General features: G+C 38.8%; 1 protein-coding gene across 2 annotated transcripts in view; it reads right to left on the minus strand.

Annotated features, from left to right (window-relative positions):
• Positions 1-358: 358 nt before the first annotated feature.
• The window catches only part of AGTR1 (angiotensin II receptor type 1), a 43,805-nt gene continuing 27,192 nt past the window's right edge, over positions 359-16,971 (minus strand). For both annotated transcript variants that reach the window (XM_067033606.1, XM_067033607.1), the window contains exon 3: positions 359-2,357. In XM_067033606.1, coding sequence (XP_066889707.1) covers positions 1,232-2,311 — 1,080 coding nt within the window. In that variant the 5' untranslated portion in view covers positions 2,312-2,357 and the 3' untranslated portion in view covers positions 359-1,231. The remainder of the gene's footprint in view (positions 2,358-16,971) is intronic.

Raw genomic sequence — 16,971 nt, forward strand, 5'->3', positions numbered from 1 at the left:
TAAATATGACTTTTTTTTTTTACTGATTTCCTATAGTTTTTACAATAATCATGTATGTGAATAGAAAAATCCTATTATTAAAAAATTCTGTGTAAAATAATATATTATTTTAGTGTTAAAAAGAATGAGTTTTTTCTCTGTTGCATGAAAAACTTTGGAAAATTCAAAATGGTGTATTTACTCCATGTTGTGCAGTGAAATAAAGCGTGTTCTTTATCTTTTCATGGCAGGTTATAAAATCTCAAACCAACAGTATTAAACTATCAGTTGTATCAAAATTTAAATAGAAATATGTTTGTACTTATTCACAGTTGTTTTAAAAATAAATCAGCATCTATTTTAAGTAATGAAGATTAAATAAATTACAATAACATTATTTTAATGTGAATATAACTTTGCCAGATTTTAATAAAATAACAACAGTTTAGAGATATACATATATAGGTAGAATATATACTTTTTAAAATAGTAAGGCATATTTTATGATATATAATCTTTTTACCACAAAATATAGATACTTCTCAGATATGAAATAAAACTAACATGACTAGGAAGACACTACTACCTGGGACCAGAATAACACCTTTACAAGTAGTTTACTTTTTATACATGACTTTGGTAACGTCATTATACAAATAAGCCATGTAGCAGGCATGTTTTGGCAGTGTGAATCTATAAGACACTGATTGAATTTCACATAAACTTCTGCAACCTGACAACTACTGCTTAGCAAGTCTTTGTATAAAACGTGCAGTAGCAGGTACAAGTGGGCCACAGTTGCTAGTAGGTAAATAGGCACAAAAGCTTTGCTGCCCTTTGGAAGTCGGGCAGGGCAATCTTGAGCTCCCATATCCTGTTGCTCCTCTCAAGTTTTAACCTACTCTGAGTACCTTGATGTGGAAATCAAAAATAACGGAACAAGAGCAGACCGGGGAGATGGCATTTCTACCAGTAAAATCTTCGAAATCAACACACTCATCCGGTTTCTGACCTCATTCTCTGAGTGGACATCGTCTGCCTGATGCAAAGTGTGGCTTTGCTTTGTTTCGTTGCAAAGGGAGAGGAAAGCTTTTGTTCAGAGGTTTAGAAAAGTCAGTTCAGTACACATAGTCCATTTTCTTCTTTAATTCTGAAAAGCAGCTCGTGCTCATTTGGTAGTGAAGTGTCGTGGAGGAATGTTTCTCTTGCTCCTTCTTCAACAAGATGACTTCACAGACAGGTTTCAGGTGTGTCACTCAACCTCGATACACGGGACAGGCTTCTTGGTAGATAAGCTTCCATTTTCTGAGGGGCGGTAGGAAAGCGTGCTCATCTTTGTTGACAGGGTTGAGTGGGACTTAGCCTTTGGGGGAATGTATTTCAGAAGCTGGAGAAAATGTTTTTTAAATTTTTTCCCCAGAAAGCCATAAAAGAGAGGATTCAGGCAATTGTTAAAATAAGCTAAGCAGATAGTGATGGGCATGGCGGTGTCGACAATATCTGAAATTTTACAGTCATGTATGATGCCCAACTGAATGAGTACATCCAGAAAAGTGAATATTTGGTGGGGAACCCAGGAGAAGAAAAAGAAAAGCACAATTGCCATAATTATCTTGAAAATATCGTCTTTTCTTGGTTTGTTCTTCTGAATTTCATAAGCCTTCTTTAGGGTCTTCCAAATAAGAGTATAACTTGTCAGAATGATCAGAAAAGGGAACAAGAAACCCAGTATATTCTTGGTGAGGCCCAGCCCTACAGGGAGGGTTGAATTCTGGGATTCGTAATGGAAAGCACAAACCGTGATATTGATATTCTCGATGAAAAATACATTGCGGTGGATTATAGTTGGCAAACTGGCCAAGCCAGCCAGCAGCCAAATAATGATGCAGGTGACTTTGGCCACAAGCATTGTGCGCCGAAGGCGGGACTTCATTGGGTGCACAATAGCCAGGTAGCGATCAATGCTTAGGCATGTGAGTAGAAACACACTGGCGTAGAGGTTGAAACTGACGCTGGCTGAAGCGATCTTACAAAGGTAATTGCCAAAGGGCCAGTGGTATTCCATAGCAGTGTAGACAGCCCATAGTGGCAAAGTCAGTAAAAAGCACAAGTCAGCCAGTGCTAAATTCAAAAGAAAAACACTGGCCACAGTCTTCAGTTTCATGTAAAAGTAAATGAGAATCACCACCAAGCTGTTGCCAAATATTCCCACCACAAAGATAAGACTGTATAAAGTGGGGATCATGACAAATATGTAATTGTGCCTTCCAGCCTTGGGGCAGTCCTCCTGGATTCTTTTAATACCATCTTCGGTGGAAGAGTTGACGATCATTTTGATCTCCTGGGTTAGTTGGTCTCAGACACTACGCCAAATGCACCTAGAGAAAATAAAAATGAAAAGGTAAAAAATTTTTAACTTTCAGTTGTGAACGACGTTTTATTTCTCAATCATTAATACAGTAACTCAACTTTAGTTTTTAGGAAATTAATTAGATCATATTTTCTGGAGAAAAGCCGTGAACTGGTAAAACCTAAGAGTGCACAATTTAAATTAAGTTTTAGAACATATGGCCTTTCTAGGAAGTGATAAAGAGCCTTCAGGCAAGTAGACGTGAGGTCCTATGTGAATACTCATCTAGGTCCTTTGCCTTTTTTCTAGGAGTAGATCCTAGCTTCCAAATTGATTAGAAAAACATAATCTAAATCTCAGAAAATACTACTGAATTAAATTAACTATTCAGAAAGACTTGAGTTTTTCCTGAGGCTAATGAATTTGTCTTTAACCTCAGAAATGTGACACATCCATGTCTTATTCTTTGAACCACTTCTTTCATATCACAATCTTAGGTATAAAAATTATTAGCACCCTCCCTTAAGTGGTCTGAACAGCTGCCTCTAGGTTCTGAGGAGTTGATTGAAAAGGGGATAAAAGGGAGGGCTCAAGGCTTTGGGGAACAGCATTCTTCCCATGGTTCTCCAGGTCGCTACAGGCAGTTACCACTTATGCTTTACCTCCCACCCCAGTCTAGCAAAAGGGCCTGAATCTCCGCTAACTTTTGTGCCCACAAGCCATTTCTGGAGTTAACTCTGAGGTTAACCGTTTGTCTAATAACGAGGATGTCAAATAAATAGATTAGGTCAGGATTATCAATAAAACAAGTGTTTTGGGGGCGGGGGGGCTCAAGACAGCAGCGGTTCTTCAGGATTTTAGGAAGAATCAGATGCTCAGGAATGAGCTCCATAGAGACTTTTGCAGATATTTGCTCCAATATTTTACATAATCAACAATCAAGCCATTCATTTATGTGATTTAGAAAAGCATCATATTCTGCCCTAGACAAGAATCCATCACAAAACCCTTGGAAGGGAAGCTGGAGATGCCATGAGGGTGACGTGGCAGGCTCTGAGGTGAAGGCCAGCCCCAGGCGCAGGCGAGGCCGGCCAGGCAGGGTAGTGGTGTTGGGTGAAGACCGTACTGCCCCACCAGGAGTGGGTCCCTAGCTGAGCACGGGTGTGCATTCCCCTTGTAGCAAATCACCCTGGGTAAGAAGAGGAGCAGGAATAAGACATTAATAGTCTGCCCAGGGTAGCTGCGCTGGGCGTCCAGGAGAGCCGGATGAACTCGTGCACTTAAGGGGGTGTCCATCTTGGTGCAAAGTGGTGCTGTGAAGAGGATGAGTCTCAAGTAGCCAGATTTTAAGAGGCAACACTGGAAAAGGGAGGTTCCTAAGTGGCCTCTTAGCCTCCCCCAAGGAGGCAGTTATTCTCCCTACCCAAGTTTTTGGCTCTCTGCCCTCGTTATCTTCTCCTTTTGTACTCAAGGCTATATAATCTAAATCCCTTTCTTCTCTTTTCATTCCTGGGGGCAGCAGCATCCACCAACAGGCAAATGTCACATCCTCTGTGGAGCCTTCCTGACTTGTCTGGGCAATTTTGGCTGTTCCATGTTTTTGTGCTGCTTTGGCACTCTCGATGTAGGTTTTGACCCTATATATTATAATGGTATGTTGACATATCTGTCTTCTCCACTGGTTTGTCAGTGGCTTGAGGGTAAGGCCTGTTGGAAGCATCTTGTTCATTAGTATAGGCCCTGACACTTTCCTGGAAGCAGATGATAAATGTCTGAAAAATAAGAGAGCAAGTGGACAAATGAATGAGTGAATATTATATAACTTAAAGCTACAAGTAGAGAGCATTGAGACTAATTTCTAGGGGCGAATGAAATCAGTTTACATTCTGCTCCCAAAGAATCTGACAGAAAATACTCAGTGTCAACCTGGGCTTCACCTTGGATAACAAGCCAAAACCCAAACCCAAATCTAATCCGAAACCAAACCAAACCAAACTGACAAAAAAAAAAAAAACCTTGGCACTTTTAGAAATCTGTAGTTTACAAAACAGAAGAAGATAAAAATAAGGAATGACTTAGTAGAAACTAGGGCTAGGCTCTTAGGAAGGTTTGACCTACTTCTATCTCACCCAGAAGGATTTCTCTACACTTTCCTGATTTTTTTCAGTTTTTAAAAAAGTCATAATTACTGAAATTATGCCAATTTAAAAGTAGAAATTCATTTAGGTAAACAAATATTCTCTATTAAAAATTAAATGCTTCTTAAAAAGCTAATGAGCTAGCAGTCATTTATACCTTAAAGTGGATTAATTTACTTACTTGCCCTTCTTCTAACATCTAGTTGTGATAAGTTGGATTTTGCCGAGGAAAAAATTATAAATGTCAAGGTGAAAGAATCTCAAAGATTAAAAGTAGCCTGGGTTGAACTGAAAATAGGGCAGAGTTAAATATTTGTTTCGGTTTGGGCATAACGGCACTAAATGTTAGGAAGGAATAAACTGGATTCATTAGGATTCCTTGGGTGCACAAGAGTAGGGAGGAAACTCTCTTTCCTCTCTTGACCTCACTTTGAGGGCACACGACTCTTGCTGGTCCCACTTTTTGTCCAGAGAGGGTAGAACTTTATTGACTAGGCTGGAACTATAACCATCATTTATAAAAGAATTTCAGTGGAAAAATTTGCATTTGAAAGGACCAATTTTTAAACATGGTTTTGGACTCCAGTTCCTTCACATTCTGAGGTCAGCCTTTTCTTAAGTTTCCATCAATCCATATTGACTAATATTTAAAATGTAAAAGGTTGCTCTGAACAACTAGGGAAACGTCCCTGGAAGTTTGAATGAGGTATGTATTATTTTAATGAGTATATTATTTGAGAAACTCTGGGCATAGCATTGAATATACTAACGGGAAGGACATTTTATATAAATGTTTATATAAGTAATGACCAAAACTTCCTATCTAGTAAGGCGTCGGGGAGAGGAATTTCAGGGGATGAAAATAGCAGGAGCAAGTACAAGCAAGCAGAAATGCAAATAGTGTGTTCAGCAGGCAGTCATCCATTCGTTCCGTATTCACTAAACACCTACTATGTGCTGGGGTCAGGGAGGCAAAGTGAATAAAGTCACAGTCCTCCTGCTCTGGATGATTTGAGTTTAGCTGGGGGGACAGGAGCCTTAAAGCCAACATTATCTCCAGTGTGTTGAATACTGTACCATACCAGAGGCATGTGGAATGCTCTGTATTTTTCACTGACCCAGCTTGATGGTGGGAATGTCCAGGAGTCATCAGGCACATTTCCCAGAGGTGGCACTTGGACTTTGGAGGATGTATGGGAAACAGAGTGGTTAGAAGTTAAAGGCAACCATCTGGCCAGCTAAGGTGGAATAGAGATTTCGTTATCACTTGAACTTTTCCCTCCTTATAAATGTCTGAAGCTTCATCTATGGGAAACCGTTCTTGTACATTTACAGATACTGTACAACCTTCCAGGCAGGGCTGTGGGGTCTGAATGTGTACTGGATGGGAGGGTGACACAGGCCATACTGGTAGGTAAGAAATATTGTTCTTAGTCTGCACTGTTGCCACTCCTAGGCTGCCCTAGAGAAACTTGGCTCTTGAGAAAGAGAGAAAATGGAACTCTTATGATTGGAGTCACCTTAGATTGATGATAAATAAGTAGTAAAGAGTAGGCTGTTTTTCTCTTTGAAGCTTGAAAGTATGCTATTGTGGTGAGCAGCTGAAGAGAGAGAGATGTGATCTCCTAGGACACCAAACTTTGGAGTCCCAGCAAGCAGCTACTTTTTGGTTTCATCCTGCTTCTTCTTCCAGGAGGGTTCTAGGCAGGTGGGCTACTGATTAAAAACACAGGAGGGTCCACCTCTCTGTATTCCTGGGTCTCAGCGTAGCTTTTACTCAAGCTCTGTGGTTTACGTGAATTCCACAGCATCATTTTCTCTTGGGGTAAAGAAGATGGAATTTGGAGTCAAAATGCTTGTAATGGAATCTTCCTTTACCACTTACAAATCTGTGTGGCTCTGGATAAGTCACCCAATTTTTCTTTGAACATAACCCTCAGTTTCCTGATCTGTAAGAAATGGGAGCAGTGATTCTTACTGCACTTAATTATTGTAGTAATTAAATGCAATAACTTGAAAGCACTGGGCCTATCTTTCAATTAGTAATAAATGTGTTTATTAAATGTTTAATAAATGTGTTTTATTTGAATCTTTACTATTATTTTTTTGAATGCAAGGCAAGTGCTAGCTCAGCCATGGATCAAAAAAGCATGAGAGATTTACAGAAAAGGTTTATCATTGGTAAGCTCTTTCTCTTGCCATTAAAAGGCTAAAAATACCAAGCTGTTTTTCTTTCAAAGTATGAGTAAAAAATAATCTTAAGCAGATGAATAAATTTGCCATGAGTCAGGTGGGAACTTTTAGTCTGCTACAAACACAAGGTTGGTTCATGGTGGCCACACCACATAAAGCACTGCTTGCTTTAGTAGGGGTTACCTTTCATTCCTTGACACCTTCCCTGGTTCTTAAAAACGAACCTAAGAAAGATTTTCTTTTTTCTTTTTTTTAAATTCTAAGAATATTTCCCCAAGACTTTTGATTAGAATATTAAGCTTTTAGGCAAGCCGAAACAAATCTAATTAAATTGTTCATTACAAGCTCCGTTTTTAATGAGTTTGCAATCTGAAGAAAAAAAATACCCCAAAGTTTCCTATGATAATAAAGAGAGAACTAAATGACCAAAGAATTACATTTTAGGATAATCTATCAAAGTATCTTTCTTTTTTTAAAAATTCTATTTAATTTTATTATCTCCTTTTATTTATTTTTTAAAAGATTTATTTATTTGGTTGCACTGGGTCTTAGTTGCAGCAGGTGGCCTCCTTAGTTGTGCTCCGGGGCTCCTTAGTTGTGGCATGTGAACTCTCAGTTGCGGCATGCACGTGGGATCTAGTTCCCTGCGCAGGGATCGAACCCAGGCCCCCTGCATTGGGAGCACGGAGTCTTAACCATTGCGCCCCAAAGTATCTTTCTTAAATATCAGAAAGAGTAGGCCAGTGTTTGTTATTTTTCTGTAGTGCTGGACAGCTCAATACACCATCCTGTTCAAAAGGCATTCTCTTTATTGCTCCTAATCTTATAATTTAGACATTAGAAAGCAACTGTTTCTGCTCCTGTGTGTTTTTCCCCTAGTAATGAATGAGGCATTCTACAGGGAACAACTGTTAGTATCCATTTGTGAATTCATTGAATCATAGAAGTTGGCACTCAAATTTTTAGGGTTTCTAACTTGTTTCTTTTTCAAATCCACTTGTTCTTATTTCTTAACCTTCTGTTCTTATTTTATGGGGTCTATTTCTACCCTTATCTCCTTAACCATTCTGAGCATCTGTATGTGAAGAGCCCCTATCCAATTGCTTTACTATTTATAGTTCTTCAGGTATAAATTCTATTTGTTTCATCTATAGATGCTCTTTCTTGGCATTTGCCTTCATTTTCGGTTTCATGATCTTTGCGAGTTAATCTCTGGTGGGAATTAACTTCTTTAGGAGGCCTGAGTGGATGGCAGTGGTGGTAAAATTTCTGCTTGGGCATACAACACTCACTTGATCTGGAAAAGCTTTTAATGCCAATTCTCAGCCTAGTTTCCAGCCCCTTACTTTGCAGATACTGCAGATTAGGCCCTCTACCCATTCTCAAATTTTTGCTGGTCTACAGAAGTTATCTTAGTCTTTGGTCACGATGGGCAGTAATTTTCAGTCCTGGCTTTAACCAGGAAACCCAGTTTCCATTGCCTTCAGTACAGGAGCTTAATGGCCTTTACTTCCATTCTGGTAAAGTCATTAGAACTTTATCTCAGCTGTGTATCTGGTGTTGGTTCTTCTCTGGCCCCTGTGATCTCAATTCTTATATGGAGCTGTAATGTGATACTTTATGTATTTAGAGAAAAAAGGTAATATCCATGATTGCTTAATCCATTATCTTCATCTTGACTGGAAGTTGCCCTACACATTATTTGGTGATAATAGTTAAGTTGCTTGGATCCAATAAGCTTTGAAATATAGCCTTGTCCCTCTTCTTGCTCTCCCTGCCCCATCATGACCTTTGATGAAGTATCCAGGCCTTTCTGGGTGACACTCTCCTCCAGGCTGGTAATCCTGGCAGCCATGAAGAAGGGAGCATGGCAAAGAGCCTGCATCATAAGGCAAGTGACCAGAATTACTCTCAAGTCAGATCCACAGGAGAATGCAGTGCTTTTGGTCAGCTGTCCCAGCCTAACTTCTCTATGTTAAATACTTTCCTTGGAGATGATTTTGTTTGCCTCTGCAATTCCCAGATGAATCTTTCTCTTAATACAAAAGATATTTTATTAAAATTATTAATGCTATACTAATTACATACTTAAGATTCAATCGCTTCAAACTTAATGAATGCAAGTGTGGTATGTCTAAGTGGTAAGTAGTGGTGTCTGGCCCTCTTCCTAAGTCAGTATCATCCACCATGGCCTGCCCTCACCAGAAATGAAAACAGCACAAGCTACTTTTGTACTTCTGCTCATACCATATGTAACCAGCTGTGGTGATGGTGGTTAAATATTCTGTCATCCTCAACCAGTCCTGCCCTTTGCTTTGTCCAAAACAGCCCAAGAACCTAAAGAACTCAGCTTTAAGAAAGGAAATTCAGACGTTCCTTCCAAGTTAGGGTATCAATTTCAAGGAAAGTAAAATGTTAATCCTAAATTTTTGCTTCTTGGAAATTATTCAATACTTTAATATCTAATAATGTAACACTAAACTACAATTAAATTTCTCTCCACTCGAGAAGCTCCAATTTATCATAAATTATAGTTAAAACAAGTCGGTTGTGATGAATATCCCAAGCTCCCCAAACAACTCTCTTCATTCCTATGGTATTTCCTCCCACTCTTGTCTATCCTAAACTCTTGGCTATTTCTGTAGTATGATTTTTTTTTTTTAATTTCAGAAAGGAAAGATAGGGATGAAAGATATGTGATTAAGTCTAATCAGGTGCTTAATAATCTTCCTTTGACACACTGGTGTTAGTAGAAAATATTCTTCTTATGTTAAATATAGAAGGCGGTGGAAGGTTTTTCAGTGAGCTTAGAAAGAGTAGTGTTCCAGAGACTAGGACAAAAGGAAAATAACATCTAACTTGGAAGAAAGCTTGTACATACATCAACCCCTGTCCTTTACTACTTCCAACTTCCTCAAATTTATGGACTCACAAAATCTCCCTGAGGGAATCATAACCACATTTCGAAAGATCAGTATCTTGGCCATCAAGTTGGAGGAAACCTCATTTTTAATATATGGCTTTTGTAGACTGTTTACAAGCTTTTCTTTTTCTAAAGATGCAAAAGGCAGCTCCTAGGTGGGCATCTCAGTCAACAACAGCTGCTTTATCCAACTTGTGAACAAAAGCCCAGGTTTCATCTGTGAAGCCACTCCACATTTGCTTCTTTGAGACTTTAAATCAGGAGCAGACACTGCTTATTTTATTTCAAATTCCACGTTAAGGGGTATGAGGAAAGTTATTGGGAAGGAAAGGATGCACTAATTAATGTATACCCTTAAGAAATGATGATAATATTATAGAATTTATATGTATTATGAGTTTTATGTTAGAGGTTATGGCATATAACCATATATGGCATAGGACATGGCAGTTCATTTCAGATTAAAGTTTTTAATGTTATGCAAATCAGATAACCTTAAATTTTAAATGAAGCTAGAAGGATTAAATATTCAGTATATTGTACATGTTTCCCCAAATTACCCAGTGTCCTAATTGAAGCAGAAATATTCTTTGGGTGATAGTCTACAAATTGGTCCTGCACAACGTGTAAGGAGACTTGGGTTCTAATTTAGGCTTTCCCACTCACTAGCAAGGTGACCTTGAACAAGTCACTTAGCTTCTCTAGGTTTCTCTATCGTCGGGGAGCTGGTACATGCTTCAGAAAAACTCCTGAAACACTGAAATTTCATAATCTCTCTTCCGAATAGGTATACATCTTTTGTATACAATATACAAAAGATATATATTAGGTAGATATACAAAAGGTATACAATAATGGCTCGACAAGTAGAAATTACCCAATAAATCATTAAATCAGCCAGCTATTTGTCTATTGATACAGATATTATTAGTGTCACAATGATTTAATATTCTGTAATTAAATATAAAAACTTTTTTATTAAAAATGAAATGAAAAGAATTTTACCTTTTACTGAAGATGAATAAAGAAACTCTACTTAAGATCATTATGTTATAGTGACAGTGCATTCCCCCCACCCCATGTTTTAGATTAACTATCTATTAACCCCAATAAATGTTTTCCCAGCAGAGCATTTGGGTAGCTGGTTGTGACTCCAGGTTGATGAGGTCAAGATTATAGTTTTGGACCCCATCTAGACTAGCTGTTTTCACTCCATTTTTGGTCAAAGACTATGAGCCTCTCAGACATCCCTTGTGTTATTCACGGGCAATTCCAGGTGAAAGGGTAAAGACAGATTGATTCATGGCTGCAAGTCAAAATTAAAAGTATGCCCTGCAGTTAGGGAGTCAAGATTATATCATCCTATGAAAAAGGTGGCACAATATGTTATTGTTAAAATAACTTATTCAAAACGAACCTATTCTCAGATTCTCTGTGGGGAAAATACAACTTTTAAAGTTTAGCATATACTCAGAGTGGTTCAGTTGCCCAGATAAAACATAGAGGTGAGGGAAGAGGAACCTCACAGTAATATACTATTTAGAATAATACTTCAAAGTATTATATTGTCAGTGTTTTGATGAGCGAAATGAACTTCTGTGCCAAGAAAATGAATTCTGTAAGGGTTATGTCCATTTGATTTTTATCACAGTTACATTTTTTTTCAAATACAGTTTTGTATGCTACTTTTAATTTTGTTTTTTACATTAAAATGTCATTAAAATGGAGCGATATTAGAATGGTTTGACAGAGAAAGCACTGGAATAGTCCTGTCCAATGGCTTGTTTTGTCACTAAAATCATACATAGGTAATTTAATCTCTTACTTTGTTATCCCTTAAATATTACAAAGTATTTAGAATGGGAATACCAATACCTGTTCTTGCCTCTATTTCATAGATTGTTGAAGTTAAAAAATGAGGTCTTTGGAAGGTATGGAGGCACTTTGAAAATATAAGCTTTCTATAATGCAAGGATAAATGAAATGAACTTCATGAAAGAAAACTCAGAACTTCAAAAGATTAATGGCATTTTTTCATTCAGAAATTCAGCAGAAATATATATATATATATATATAATTTTTTTTTTTGCGGTACGCGGGCCTCTCACTGTTGTGGCCTCTCCCGTTGCGGAGCACAGGCTCCGGACGCGCAGGCTCAGCGGCCACGGCTCACGGGCCCAGCCGCTCCGCTGCATGTGGGATCCTCCCGGACCGGGGCACGAACCCGCGTCCCCTGCATCGGCAGGCGGACTCTCAACCACTGCGCCACCAGGGAAACCCCAGCAGAAATATTTTTGATTATTGTAATCTAATGCTTTTACTTCCAAGAATTATAACAATGTTCTTGATTAATGCTGAAAGGTAAAATGATAAGGTATTGTATAGCCTCTACATTTACATTGTAGCAGCAAATGTTTGTGGGACCCTCAGGCTAAATCTCATTGACAGATATATTTTCTTTGGCCCCCAAAGTGTTTATAGCTTTGGGGATTTGAATACTCTGGTTCACTAATCCCCACCGTTCTCTAGTTTCTGATTCTTTAGGTCAGTGCTGTTCAAAAGAAATATAATGTGAGCCACATATGTAATTAAACATTGTCTAGTAGCCACATTAAAAAATAAAAAGGAACAGGTGACATTAATTTTGGTAATATATTTTATTTAACCCAGTATACCCAAAATATTGTCATTTCAACATGTAATCAATATAACAATTATTGAGATATTTTACTTTTTTTTTTTTTTTTTTTTTTGTACCAAGTCTTCAAAAGCCAGAGTATAGTTTGTTTCCAGCACATCTTCGTTGAAACTAGCCACACCTCAAGTGCTCAGTCACCACTTGGGGCAGGCCACTGAACTGGACAGCACAGCACATGTGCTTCCCTCACGTAGGTCACCTACCTAGCCCTTCTAGCAATGGTCCTGAACATGCGGTCCCTGGAACAGCTGCATCACCAGCACCTGGGCATCCCTTCAGAATGCACACCTTAGGCCTCACCCCGGACCTGCTGAATTAGAAACCCTGTGGGCGAGGTCCAACAACATTTTAATGCGCCCTCCTGGGGATTCTGATGCACGCTAACATTTAAAAACCACTGCCCTACTGGCATCTTCATGTGTAACCCTTGCTTATGGGCTCTGTGCCTGTCATGATTCATAGGCAAAACCAAATACATCAGACGACAGAAGTGCCATCAGCTAAAATGTTTTCATTTGGCCCCTTTGAGGTCTTAAAACCTGAAGAAATAGGACAAATTCCTAAATGCAGCTCGAGAATTACACATTAAACTCTGTATTTCTTTTAAACATTCGGGACTGGAGTAGCTAAGGGGAGCCGAACAGGAGTCATCTAGTCAAACAACCCTTGCACCTACTCCTAGATGTCTGGAATTTCTTTAACTGGGGTGGGGTGGATGATACCCACATCTATACCCCCCTTAGAACCAAGATCTACCTGCAGGAGAAGACATACTGACTCAGGTGAGAGCCAGAGTTAAGGTCGTGGAAGAGGATGCTGCAGGGAACCAAAGACCTGAATCAAGTACACAATTTACCTCGTGAGCTATGAAGTTTTTAGCTTCTCACCAAGTCTATGACTAATCTTATTCATCTGGAAAATAATGAGAAGTTCATGATAATGATGAAGTGAAAAAATATCTGTCCAGTCTGGCTCACAATACCGTTGTGAACATCAAATGAGATCATGTATGTGGAGATGCTATGAGATCCTGTAGCTTTAAGACTTTTGTTAGTGTTATTAAAATCCACTGTGGTGTAAATGACCAGTTTTTCCCTTGCGAGCACATATGGATAAGAAGGTTTGGAAAACTGCATGTGATTCTGGAAGGAGAAGGAGCTGAAGGACCATAAAGGGGTGGAAAGGCTCAGAGAGGGGCCTGAAGGCACCGCTAATGAGCTTCTTGACCAGACAGTTTTTCCAGCTCTAATCATGCTCTTGAATACCTATATAATTTTAAAATATAAATTACAATGATACTACACCACTGATTTTAATTTAAAAAGTTTAGACCATTCTATCTCCCATTATTTACCTCTCCATTCATTTCTATGTGGGGCTACTTGTGTTCTCTAATTAATCATCCTGTGATAAGAGGCACGGATGCTGGGCCAATACAAGGTAAACAACACTTTGCCAACTGAAAAATACGATGAGATACCGGTGACTGCTGCTTCCTGTGAAAACTCCATTAGCAATAAATGAGTTACCAGATGTCACCTATCAGATTTGAAATTAAAATATATTCCCAGTAATTGTGTGCAGTCTGAGCAGGACAAATGAACTCTTTCCAAGAGAGCTGCGTAAGATAACGTACCTCTTTGCCTTCGATCGTTTGTTTCTCCTCTAAATGTAGAATAAATGCATCCCTTGGTTTGTACAGGGGACATATAGCATTTCTGCATACAAGGGTTATGCAGTGAAGTGGCACATTTACTCATACAGCAGCAGCTCTTTAAGGACAAGGTGAATGTTTTCAAACATTCGGTGCCACACCGAGACCACCATCTCCTCTTGTTTTTAGCTTTGCCATAGCAGTTTCTGTCTTTTCTCACCTTCACTTTCAGCAAGCAATTTCTGCTTTTATTACCAACAATAAAACTGTTCAACTCAGCAACTGTCAACGTTGATTCCATTTCCCCCCCGTTAGTGCTTCCTTTTTTTCATGAGATATGAAAACTCTTCTCTTGTTCTTCTGGCTGGCTAAGCCGACTGTGTTCTGGTCCTCAAAGTCACAAGCCTCTGATCGGAAAGCAACTGTGATTAAGGAGGAAATCCCACAGTAGGATATCGGACAGCACGCTTTCACTTGAGCCAGCAGAAATTTCAAATGATAAGCCAGTGTGGTAGAAATATCTAACACTCTCTAGTTTTTATAAACAAGTTTTTTGGCAGATGAAGGCCCATGTTCCTTTGCAATTTCGGAATCTCCACGGTCTTTTGGTTCCAGCTAAAGACCAGACTGTTCAAAACTGTTTATTTCTTTTCCTCCCTAGTTTATTTTTGTTCTTATCTCCTGTGAGATAGGTGAAACATAAATCAAATTAAGAGGGTGAACTTAGTCACCCTTACTCTCAAGAAATATTTACACAAAGAAATTGCCCAAAGCACTTAAAAGCTTATTTCTGGGTCATTTACTACTCATCAGATGCTGGGGATGCAGGATCTACTGCCCTTTGACCTTCGCTTAAAGGAAGCCAGAACATCTTTGAAATAATTAGCTACGTCAATGGGGAAAATGTCAATTTAAACTTTTTAGCTGCATAACTTCAGCACAAAGTGACACACAAGTGTTCAAATAAACTTATTGTTTTATACTCTTCTGTGCTTCAGCTGGTATCTGGTTCACATGGAGGACTTATAATAATAGGGGCTTAATATTAACAATAGGAACATTTATGATTAATTGAATGCTTACTGTATGCCAAGTATTGTGCTAATTGCTTTCATCTCTATAAAAGACCTGTTATGAACTGAATTGTGTCCCCCCCCCAACCCCAAATTCATACATTGAAGCCTAAATCCTCAATGTGACTATATTTGGAGATAGGGCCTTTAAAGAGGTAATTAAGGTTAAATGAGGTCACAGGGTTGGGGCCCTAATCCAGTATGATTGGTGTCCTTATTAGATGAAGACACACCAGGAATGTGGTTGCACAGAGGAAAAACCATGTGAAGACAGTGAGAAAGAAGGTAGCTGTCTTCGAGTGAAAAAGAAAGGTCTCACCAGAAACCAACCCTGCTGGCAACTTGATCTTGAACTTCTAGCCTCCAGAACTGTGAGAAAATAAATTTCTATTGTTATTTTGTTATGGCAGTCCTAGCAAACTAATACAACACCTGTGAGGGAAGGCACCATTATTCCCACTCTTCAGATGAGGAAACTGAGGCTTAGAGAGCAGGTCCTTACATTTCTGACATTCTAAAGTTTCAAGGTTCAGTTTTTTTTTTTTTTTGGTAAGGTCATCTCTTTATACTCTGGTTATGTGCTTCTCAGTCGGGTAATTTTGCCCTCCAGGGACATTTTGCAATGTCTGGAGACATTTTTGATTCCTATAACAGAGGGAAAGGGAGGAGGGGGTGTTACTAGTGGGTAGAGACCAAAGATACTGCTAATCATCTTACAAGGCACAGGATAGACCCCTGCAGCAAAGAATTATCTAGTCTAAGATGTCAGTGGTACTGTTGTTGAGAAGTCTTTCTGGTCTGGACTTCGTTTTTTCCCCTTTCAATTCTTGATAACCTGTAGTTCTTATCTTTCGTGGAATAAGTTAACTATACACTCTGTTTTATTGGTGGTATTATATTCATATCTTCTCAGGGAAACTATAGATCCCTCAAAAGATAAAATTCTGTCAGGTAGCCTTTAAATGTTCAAGGTCATACTGAATACTTAGTAGGGGCTCTAAAATTGTGAGTTGACTAAATATCTGTTGTGTCAGATCATTCTAGAAATTATCCTAAGTATTTTTCAGAATTCTAGGATTCTGTACAAGAACAATGGAAGAGAGAATTTGAGCTTAGATTCATTCTAAGGGCTTCTAAGGATTTGATGGCTCTTATAGTAACTCCAAGGTTGCCCCTGGAGGAAGGCAGCCACCAGGTCCGGAGGTCAAACCCTGCCCTCTGGTGGCATCACTGCCATAGGCAACTGCTGTGTCAATCTGAGTCATTGGTGTCTGAACCGACTGTACAATATTTGAATGTAAATTCATCTTTGCACTCACATTGGGCTTTTTTTCTCTGTGGATCAGCACATTGAATGTAGCCTGTCATCAAGGCTCTAATGAAAATTAAACCAATTAGAGAAAAGTAAGAGAGGGATAAGCATACCTAGTTACAAATGATAATCTCTCCAAGTTTGTCAACCAAAGAGTTTCAGTTACTTAGTTTGAGTCTCTGTTACTTGTCTCCTCTGCCCAACTGCTTTACTGATCCATTAGGGCAATGAGTAGTTGTTTTTGTAGCCGAAGAACATTTCTGGAAAAAAAAAGGGGTTTCTAAAAGACCAATATTAATAGAGTTCTATGACCAAAATTTTAATTGTTTATTGGTTCCTGTGGTATTTTCCCTACAAATTTCTTACTGACTAGTTCTAGAAGAAAAGCACCATTGTGTTTGAAATACCAGCTAAATCTGAGGAAATTATACTTCCCCTTTTCCCCATTGAGAACTCTATTCTCTCACTAGGAAAACACCGGTGTACTTCTTATCACAGAATGCAGCCTTTTCTGTATACTGATGCCAAATGGGTAACATTTTAGTGGGGCATTTGAAGTTGTGATATGCAACTCCATGGGAGACAAACAAGGTCATTCAGAAGGTCTTTTCATTGAGAACATCAGAGCTTTCAAAAGACTCAGGCAGCCTT

Source organism: Kogia breviceps, chromosome 5 (genome assembly GCF_026419965.1).
Source record: "Kogia breviceps isolate mKogBre1 chromosome 5, mKogBre1 haplotype 1, whole genome shotgun sequence".
NCBI classification, from domain to species: domain Eukaryota; kingdom Metazoa; phylum Chordata; class Mammalia; order Artiodactyla; family Physeteridae; genus Kogia; species Kogia breviceps.